The 10,710-nt window shown below is 30.2% G+C and overlaps 3 protein-coding genes across 5 annotated transcripts; 2 read left to right on the top strand and 1 right to left on the bottom strand.

Annotated features, from left to right (window-relative positions):
• Positions 1-2,677: 2,677 nt before the first annotated feature.
• LOC147910557 (uncharacterized) lies at positions 2,678-3,829 on the top strand. The gene is made up of 2 exons (XM_087402999.1): positions 2,678-2,791; positions 3,083-3,829. Exons 1-2 carry the CDS (start codon positions 2,695-2,697, stop codon positions 3,811-3,813), a joined length of 828 nt encoding a protein of 275 aa, XP_087259125.1. The 5' UTR covers positions 2,678-2,694; the 3' UTR covers positions 3,814-3,829.
• Positions 3,830-3,917: 88 nt separating this feature from the next.
• LOC105151636 (epimerase family protein SDR39U1) lies at positions 3,918-5,982 on the bottom strand. Its single transcript, XM_011065467.2, has 7 exons — positions 5,824-5,982; positions 5,437-5,499; positions 5,200-5,306; positions 4,836-5,106; positions 4,496-4,761; positions 4,293-4,406; positions 3,918-4,221 (listed from the first exon to the last, which is right to left on the bottom strand). Exons 2-7 carry the CDS (start codon positions 5,471-5,473, stop codon positions 4,108-4,110), a joined length of 909 nt encoding a protein of 302 aa, XP_011063769.1. The 5' UTR covers positions 5,474-5,499; positions 5,824-5,982; the 3' UTR covers positions 3,918-4,107.
• Positions 5,983-6,591: 609 nt separating this feature from the next.
• On the top strand, positions 6,592-10,586 carry LOC105151635 (N-alpha-acetyltransferase 30). 3 transcript variants are annotated; one of them, XM_011065465.2, is made up of 4 exons: positions 6,592-7,184; positions 7,535-7,710; positions 7,960-8,273; positions 10,034-10,586. In XM_011065465.2, exons 1-4 carry the CDS (start codon positions 6,914-6,916, stop codon positions 10,083-10,085), a joined length of 813 nt encoding a protein of 270 aa, XP_011063767.1. In that variant the 5' UTR covers positions 6,592-6,913; the 3' UTR covers positions 10,086-10,586. The 3 variants fall into 3 exon arrangements, with proteins under 3 accessions (XP_011063767.1, XP_011063768.1, XP_087259710.1); XM_011065466.2 differs by having other exon boundaries at positions 6,593-7,184; positions 7,960-8,304; XM_087403584.1 differs by having other exon boundaries at positions 6,593-7,184; positions 7,960-10,586.
• Positions 10,587-10,710: the final 124 nt, after the last annotated feature.

Genomic DNA, 10,710 nt, shown 5'->3' with positions numbered 1-10,710 from the left:
AATCACGATTGAGATATTTAAGAGGAAATCAAATATTGTACAACAAAAGAATAAGAGTAAAAAAATATGTATGTTACAAAACAATTTCTATTAAATTTGTGTGAGATAATAAAATAATTATTTATTAAAAAATACAATGAGATAGGTAATGCTAATAATGTTTCATACATTTAAGTGTAAAAGATATAAAACACGAAAAAATCATACTTTAAATAAATTTTGTCAACATTTTTAATTTTTTAAAATAAAAATTACGCAATCTTTCTCGTATTTGTACGATGATAATGTATCGAGATCATAAAATAGGACGAGATGATTTGGTGATGATAAATCGATCGCGAATCTTATCGATAACGCTATCATGTACCGAAGATGTATTTATAAATACTTTGCTAGAAATTCATGTCAGTACAACTACGTCTTATATTGTATAGCAAAAAATTGTGATATAAAAGACACAGATGTTAATTATAAAATCAATGAAAAATAATTTAAAAAATTAATTTATAATTTTTGTAAATTATTTATAAATTCATAAAGTTGTACATCGCAATAACTTGCAAACTTTTTGTGTCTTTCACTAGGATTAAATGTACATACGTAATTGTGTGATTGCGAGATAAATAAATATGGAACAATTTGTTTAAGTGTCAAGTATTTCTTAATTTCACGTTCTCAAAAGGAAGAGAATACTTGTTAAATACCGCTATATTAGTATGTACTTAAGTATGTACGTATAAAAGTGTGTTGACGATTACAGGTCCGGGTGGGAAGGACGTTTCGTCTTTGGAACACGTGTGTTCTTATCAACGGTCATTTTTCTCGCGAGTTACGATAACGGTTTTGCGAAGCGTAATTTCTATCCGACAGCAGTCTCACGGTCTTCAACGATTTGCTTTCGATATTTTTAAAAGTCTCGCAAAACCTGTAATATACACACACACACACACAAATTTAAGACGTGCAATCTCTAATCAATTAATTCGCAGTCTTTTATTTATATGTAATCTGCAAAGTGGAAATTAAGATTATGAACTAGAATTATCTGACAGCCAAATTTGATAGTAAATTAAATTTATATAAATATTTATATTACATCGCTATTGTATTTAACTTTATATTTTAAAACTAACAATTATATTGCTTCTTATTTCTATCATCGATTAAAAATAATAATTAGATTAAGTAAGAAATTGTAACTCTAATTAACTTTAAATAATTTGATGTAATGAAATAATCCGATAAAACAATTTTATCTAATTTATTGATATAAATAAAATGAATGTCAAATGAATCATTGAATTAGTTATAATCGTTATAATATTATTTTCTCAAACATCGTCTTAAGAGATATATCATTAAAGATCTTTATTAAAGATTTTTATTAAAGATATGTTATCGTTTATATAAGAGCATGTATTAATTATGTGTGACTTGTGAATATATGTATCTGCAATATGTAAGTTCAAGTAAGTTTACCAAGTCTAACGATCGAGCAGATTATCTCTGCGGAATCGGTGCCATTCGCGCAAATACTGATCATGACATCTTGTGTATCGATTTCGAACTTGATAGAATATTTAAAAGGCGCCACAGCGTGAGTACTTTGAATTATATAAATATAATTAATAAATTACTACAATTTCACATACAATTTATTAATTTACTGTTTTACTAATTTACGTACAAAGACTATTATGTTTAAAACTATAATACTGTTTTAAATTATTAAGAGTGTGATTTAGTTTTGAGGATTTTCCGAAGATATCCCAAGCATTATTAGAAGAAAATCCAGCACAATCCACTTCAGAACTTCCCAGACAATTGAATATTGATTGTACAGTTATCTAAACGTTTACATGATATAGGAAAGATTTACAAAGAAGGAAAATGGATTTCACATTAATTATCTCTTGTCAGAAAGATAGAAAAAAATTGCAGAGAACGAAGAAAAATATTTTGATTGAGATATTCGTTCATTATCTTGTTTAAATAAACAGTGTTTGAGAAAAAAATCCTCAAAACTAAATCACATCTCTAATACTTAAAAATTTTGTATCAAAATGTAACATATATGTATAAAAAATTATATATATTATATGTATATATATATATATATATATATATATATATATATTATATGTATAAAAAATTAAACTTAATGTATTACTCCATGAAAATAAAAATCGAAGCGTAAATCGGATGTAATAGAAAAGTAACAGAAGCATATAGCTTCTAGAAGACGAAAATTGGAACAATGAAATGTAAAAGCACTTACACTTCTTTTACATTTTAATGTCTCAATTTTCGCTTCCTGGAAGTTTTTTTTACGCTTCTGTTCTCTCTCATTACATTCGACTTACGTTCTGATTTTTATTTTCATCAGGGCCGTTTATATCGTTAATTTCTATCTTTTTCAAATTTCTACATAAATTAATTTTTTCGCGGCATTATTTAATCAAAATTTTTCATTTTATATATTTAATTTTATATGATAAACCACCGTGTGCTCGGTTACATAATATTTTCTTACTTATGCTCGATTATTAAAAATAACAAATGCACGATGCAATCTCTAATCTGCAGCGATTCGCGCCATATGTCAAAATTTCTTTACTCCTTACATCTCGTTTCGTGTGACTATAGGGTATCTGTCAAAATTCTGTTTGCAATGTTGAATTTCGTAATTACAATATGATCCCGATTGCGAAGCCTGAGCTCAAGATATTAGATAAAAATAAATTACACATATCGCGAAGGCCAGGATGTATCGCGTGGCTGTTACTCGGTCGTAAGAAATGATTTATCGAATTATTATGTCTTCAAGTTTAGCGTATAAAATATTCTTCATTTTCAGTCGACAAATCGATTAAATATATACATAGTGCAATTTCTCAATATCTCAATAGTACGCTAAAATGTAGCATTTATGTGGTTGCAATCTAAATCATAATTTCATTTAATATCTTCTGTATTTTAATCGGCATTCTTAAAGTTACTGAAACAAAATGTGTATGCGCGTTTATTTTCTATATTTTTATTCTTAATATCTATTATACACTAAACGAACCATGTTTTCCAGTGTCTACCGTAATCTTCATCGGAATATTTAGCCGTTTGACAAACAATGTGTACCTGCTGATTATCTTGCTTCTGGGCGAGATCATGTTCGGATTGGATAGTTTTGGAGAATGGGAGGATTTGATTTTGTACAAGAATGAAAATAAAGCCGTTGTCAAGAAATCCATTTGGAGCGATAAACTGTGCTCGGATAATTCGGGTCAACTCTCCTTCATGAAACTTACTGACATCCAGCACATTGGAGTCTCTACCAAGATGGGTCTCTTTATTCTGCACAGGAATGGAAAGATGATCACTCTCAATATGAAAGGCCTAACGAGAAAGGAGATACAAGATTTGAGGAAAGAAATCAATCATTTTTTAAACATGAGCCGGCTCAAATATCTCGATCATTCTCTAGTCGATCCTTCGAATCGATTATTACTTCCTTCCGGTTCCGAGGAATACTTGCAAAACTTGCCAAGAACATGTCTACCTGTGTCCAACGAATTTACTGTCTCGGACAATGTTTTAGGAAGTACATTGGGCAGAACGTGTCATCAAGTGCAGCAGAATTTGAGCTATCCAAGTTTAATGCGTGGAACGCAACTTAACAGCTATCAATTGGCAAACTTGAGAAAAAATTCTTATATGGGAAACTCGACGCGTTTCAATTATATCAAGTGTATTAGAAACATTTGCACTATTCCTTCACCTCGCAATTTGTACAAGTTTCATAAAGATTGTAATTAATCAAGTATCATTCGTTTATGTTGTACATGTACATGTTCTTGAGAGATTACTCACATTGTATCTCATTCGCGATTTAAGACAAATTAGTGTGTAACAAAGTAAGATTTTATTCATTTTGTGCAATAAATAATTTATTATTGAATAACAATTTGTTTGAAAGTATCGCAGAGAATACTTTAAAACTTATATTCATCACTACTTATTAATTAGCTAACATATCACATTACTAATAATTTTACAATGATCACATGTATGTGATTTCTATCGGTTTTTATAACAATTAAATAAGTCCTTTTACGTAATACGTTTAACAAGTTGTTTACAAGCACATTCAATATCTGGATATTGATATTGAAATCCTAACTCTGCAACGCGCTTTGGTACAACTTTTTGTCCCTCCAACATTATCTGAAACGAAAATATCAAGTATCATATTAACATGAAATTATTACATTTAGTATTAAGCTTGTTAAATATACCTTTGCTCGTTCTTTATTGAGTAACATTTCTAAGAAAAAACTTGGAACAGGTATGATTGCGAATCTTTTTAGTGCCGCTGCAAACGCTTTTGTAAACTCCTTGTTTGTTACAAGCTATTAACAAAATGATATATGTACAATTAATTATATTTCAATTGGAGATCAATGTAAAACCTCTCTCCTTCATGAAATGTTTGTATTACCTGAGGCGCTACTCCATTTAATATACCATGCACATTGTTATTTGTAAGAGCAAATATAAACATGTAAACTAAGTCAGTAATATGTATCCAGGGCATGTATTGATTTCCATTTCCTAGTGGTCCACCGAGTCCCGCCAAGAATGGAAAATAAATGCTCTTGATCATGCCACCTTCTCTTCCTAACACAACTCCGGATCTTATTGTTACTTGTCTAATGTTGCTATCTTTTGATAACTTTGACGCTTCTTCCCAATCGTGACAAAGTTCTGATAAAATTGAAAAATTAATGATATAAATATATAAATATTATATTAAAATAAGATAAAAAATAAGATTCTACTTGATAGAAAGTCATATGGTTCGCATTTGCTTTCTTCTGTGTATACAGTATCATTGGGTTTGTAATACGCTACTCCTGATATAGTTGCAAAAACTGTAGCCTTAGTATTCTGTATAGAGTCTGCCAGAGCTTTCGTTGTTTTCACCCTGCTATTCCTAACATTCTGCTTAAATCCAGGTGACCATCTTTGCATAGGATCCAGTATATTTTGTCCGGTAAGATTGATGACAGCTGACGTGTTCTCCGGTAGACCATAGTGTTCTAAATCATGCTATAGATACAATGAGTATCATTGGATTGATTCTTACCAACAAGTAAATTCGTTCTCATGTAAATTCTAAAATACAAATCCATTCTCATGTACCCATGATATTCTATTTGGTCCTGGCATCCGAGAAATACATGTACAGGAAACACCCGCGAGATTCAATGATTTTATTAGCTGCGTTCCTATGAAACCAGTACCACCACCTGAAAACATTATATCTTCCTTATTTCTATCTTATTCCTACTGACATAACATAATTAATCTTTTACAATCAACAATTTTCTCGTACAATATTATAAAATTGTTGATCAGTTTGTATATAAATATCCTCACCTATCACTACATGTTTTAAACCGTTTAGTTGAGCCATGTCCAGAAATCTAATACACTTTTATGCTAAAAATAAATTTATAATGTATGTGTGATACACTTTTATTTTAAGTATAAATTTGCAAAACTTTGCAAACAAGACAGAAAGATGCAAGAATACAATTTACAAAATTATTATAATAGAATTTTTAGGATAATAAACACATGATATATATCATATGTTTACATAATAGAAAGTAAATTATAGAACATTGTTTCTTTATAATTAAATTTGCTATCAGACTCGTAAATATAACAAATAATTATTTCCCATATATTTTTCTCGTACAACGTATTATTCTATTAAACAAAATTTTGTAAATTGTTTTCAAGCGTAATTTTGATAATCACTCATAATCAGTCATAATAATTGACAATTCTTTTTCTTCTGTAATTGATCGCAATTGTTAATTGATCGCATCGGAAGTTCACACACGGCCAAAAATTTTTATTTCCAATCTTCCATAGAGTTAAACAAAACTAGAATACGATCAACGCGATATTACAATGCTTTAAGTTTTTGATTGATCAATTTGTAAAAGTTTTTTTTTGATTGGTCCATCAAAGGCATTTTGTAGCGAAACTTCGATTACAGCCATGATCCAATACTTTTGAGTGGCATTCGATTGTTCACGTCGCCAATTGGCCAATTTATTAGAAGTCTTTCTGATTGGTTTAATGAAAAAACTTGAGCACCGATCATTGTGAATGGCCAATCATCTTCAACAATAGATTTGTTTGCTTTACTTAAAATCCCCAAATATATTTGCATTTAAAATGAAATAAAAAATTTATTCGCGTTGCTTACAATCTTTAAAAGTTTTTATACTTAAAATGAGATAATTATATATCTGGACGTTGAAAAGAGAGAAAGTGAAGCTAAGTGCAAAAAGTGCAAGCAACGCGAACAGAAGATTGATTGTGTATCTTGAAATGAGATGACAATTACAAAAGTGAAAAAATTCATTAGAATATTAATAATGTTATTGGTCAACAATCAGTAAATTTATCTGTAAATGTAAATTTTTACTTTATAATTTTCATCTCATTTCAAAATACACAATCAACCTCCTCGGAGCAAAGGATGCATTCTCTCCTGTTCATAGACAAGTCTCGAGAAGATCATACCCCATGACTGAGTCCAGTAGTCACCGCAGAAAATCCATTATGGTGTCCGTCGTTCAGCAGTTTATTACGGATGTCCGCATTTCGGAATAGAATCACAATCTGACAACCGCGTGGCTAGCGGTAATTATGAAAATTCGATTGAAAGCTCCACGCCGCATGTGAAGACTCTGATGCCACTGTGTCTCGTGCACGATCGACAGCCGTGAAGGGATCAGTGCTTCGAGGATAAAACGGCCGTGATCCTCCCGTTTGTCCTCTTCTTCGGCGTGGAAAGAGAATTTTGAGAAACAAGAGAAGCAGCGAAAATTGAAAAATGGATATTGACAAGATGAAGGACGGCGTAGAAGTGAGTGACTCGGAGGCGGCTAGCAAAATCAAGGCGAAGAAACGGGACTCGATAGCGGATGTCACCTTAGATATAAAGTCTCGTCTCAGTTTGGAGACGACAGAGGCTTGCGGAGAACCGCATGTCAATGGGGTAGCTCAAGTGAACGGTATCTGCGACTCTCCTCAAAGAACTGCCGCTGTCACCGATCTCTCTCCACAATCTAAAACAATGGAAACTAGTCATTTAAACCAACATGGTATACAATACCAGCTTATTCGCCATGTGCAGTATAGATACGATAGACAAGCTCCAGTTTATATACCTAATAATAAAATAGAACAAATCATCATTCATCTATTTTTGTAAAAGATCCTGTTGATCTTGCGTGATGAAGCCTAGTACATTTTTTTTTGCCAATAGAAGATATCGAGTGCTGCTTTAAAAATATTTCTTTTATTCAAATTTTTAAATTGTATAAATTATAACTTAAAGAGAGATTTGTGTTAAAAAAAAATCTTGTTTAATTAGAACAATTTTTATATATTATACAACTGTGTGTACCATCCTAGGAATGGATGAAAACATCTGCTTCTTGTTATGTTACAGAACAAGCAGGAACATTATCCATGGAAAGTAAAGACAACGATATCCGATATGTTAGCTATACAAGTGAATTACAAATGCCTGATATTATGAAATTAATACAGAAGGACCTAAGTGAACCATATTCTATTTACACATATAGATATTTTATTCATAATTGGCCGAAATTGTGCTTCCTGGTATGTACTCTCCAGAAAATCTCTATTTTATTATGTTATCACTCAAGTTATTATTTAAGTCAATGTGATATTACACGTGTGTTGTTTTTGCAATATTAATAAAGATGTTGCAATTTCTGTATAATTATGGTTATTATAGGGCATTTAAAGGCACTGATATTGTTTACAAAATTTCATAAATTATAAAAAAATTCAATTTTTTCAGTTCTTAGGTAGAATTTAAACAAAACTGTTTTTTTATTTATCAAGGCAATGCATGGTGATGAATGCGTTGGTGCCATTGTCTGCAAACTAGACATCCACAGGAAGGTGATAAAGCGTGGTTATATCGCAATGCTGGCTGTTGATGTGAAATATCGGAAACGGAAAATTGGATCGAATCTGGTGAGACAAGCTATCCAAGCAATGGTGGAGGATGACGCTGATGAGGTGGTTCTGGAGACAGAAATTACTAACAGGCCGGCGCTGCGCTTGTATGAAAATCTTGGATTTGTGCGGGATAAACGGTTATTTCGATACTATTTAAATGGCGTGGATGCATTACGACTGAAATTATGGCTCAGGTGAAATTCATCCGCGTGCTTATGTCAATAGGTATTTAAATAATTACAATGTTGAAGAGGTGTAACATCTATACTCTACTACATCAGACAAATGGATGACATTAATGTCAAAGAGATTATATGTTTCTACATGCACAAATGTGTTTTCAGTTGCAATATCATGCAATTTATTCTCTGTACTTTCATGAGAGAATTGGCTTATTTAGTTAAGTTATTTAAATAATAGCGTGGATAAACTTTATATTGCAACAAGATTATTTTTATTTATCTGAAATATCATTTATTTTTAATAAATTTATGTTTATATTTGTGAGATAAATACAATGAAATGATGAATTTCCAACAGCCTATTGACAGTACGTCCATTAAGGACGAAGTATATGTACAGAGTAATTTGTTAATAGTGCCTAACTGTTGCCTGACTAGTTAGTTATTTTGTTATAAATTTGCTGCAATTCCTTTGATATTAATGTCAGTGATCGAAATAGATTTCAATTGCAGCTTGAAGATATAAAATGAGTGATAGCAAGAAACAAAAATCGAAACTGTGAAAAGTACTGAAAATAATCAATTTTGCTGGAGCTCACATTGATAAAGACCACATTTTGAAGCATATTTAAGTTTTCATAACTAATCTGAAAAAAATTAGTTTTATGTTACAATTATGGATTCTATTGCATGGAAATTTTTTGAAAATTAAACATATACGTGTACTTTGTCACCAATGAATATAATTAACAATATATGTTTACTATTTATTATTTAGGGGAGACTGAAGCTAAGTGGGTATCTTTTTTCCAATTGCAGTTTTCAAATAATAAAATAAACGATTTTAGTCAAATAATTATTAGCGTTTTATAGAGTGATTATAAGACTACAAGATGGCAATAAAAAGTTTTAGTGTTTGCAATTTCATTTTTATCCATATATACAAAAAATGATGTGATTCGAAAAATGAAATTTCAAAAATTACTTTTGACTATCAAAAACACGTTTGACTATCTAAACACAATAACGCGGCACCTAAACTAATCAAATTTCATTAGTAAAGAAGACACACGAGATGTCATTTACAATATAAATTGAGAACTCGTAAGATATATTTTTGCCACTCAAAATTCAAATGCCAGCTTAGTCCTGGTGCCCACTTAGTAAATATATATAAATCCGATCTTCCCTATAGTAAATATATTTAAAAATATATATATTTTAATTATATCCTGAAACAAATTTTAAAAATTTCTACCTAAAAAACAATTAAAAAGGTTCTTATACATATAATCTATTCGGCCTTGTAAGTAGTTTCGCGGTTCGTTAATTTTTCTGATAAACTAAATTTGTACATGATTGGGTCATTCATGTCCTGTCATTCATGTTCCTGCATTTCTTTTCTTTGTACATTAAGTACATTAAGAAACTAGTATAACGTTTATACATAAACATTTTTTTTTTACATATAACTTTAGAAATATTTTCTAAAGTATATGTAAGAATTATTTAATAGTTTTTATAAAAGTGACAAAAACACAGGACACAAACGATTCATCATGTGTACTAACGGTTAATTGATTGTAAACAAGTGAATTCAAAATACATAGTCTGTAATCTAAAAAGAGAGAAAGAATCGAGGTACATAATTTGTAGAATAATAAAGTAATGTGTGAGATATAATCAACAAAAGGCCGTCAAATATTTATATAAATTTAAAAAAATTATCTTTTAATGTTTTTAATGGGTCCAGTTTATTTTTTTTTTTTCAGTGTTTCAATGCGGAATGATTATAAAATGGTGTTAATCGATCATCTTATGTAAAAGTTGCTACATCACACATTGTGCGACAAATTGTTGTATCTTAACGCTACGTCAAGCATACGATTTTGTCAATGTGAACAGAGTGATAAAAATGAAGAAAAAAAAGATGAGGAAAAAGAAAAGAGGAAATGAAATAAAAGCTGACTGACGGCAGAATTTTAGGAAAAGTATTTCCGTTCAAAATTATAAAGTGATATACGGAAATATATCGATAATATATATGTATATATATATATATATATATATAAATGTATGTCTATATATATTATATATATATATTACATTAAACGAATATGGACAAAGAAAAAAAAAGAAAAAGAAATTATCGTTTTCGAAATTGAAATGTTTGAGGGAGTGCGCCTCACGTGGTGAGGAGTGATACGCGCATTACTGTCTACCTATTATATCTATCTTTGTATAAAATAAATGCGAAGCACAGATCATAATGTAACTATTAAAAAAATGTAAAAATGTTAATAAAAATACATAAATGTTTTTACACGCGTCTCGTTTACATTATGTTCGTCTGCTTGCTGCAAAACAGTTGTTTTCAGACTATGTTTTAGTTACATATCCCAATCGTATTCATGTGGAGTATTGTTACTATATTTTTTATGTCGATTGA

This window comes from Acromyrmex echinatior, chromosome 2 (genome assembly GCF_024713525.1).
Source record: "Acromyrmex echinatior isolate Ae372 chromosome 2, ASM2471352v2, whole genome shotgun sequence".
Lineage (NCBI taxonomy): Eukaryota > Metazoa > Arthropoda > Insecta > Hymenoptera > Formicidae > Acromyrmex > Acromyrmex echinatior.
The sequence above is the reverse complement of the archived record's forward strand: the minus strand, read 5'-3'. Positions and strand labels throughout refer to the sequence as shown.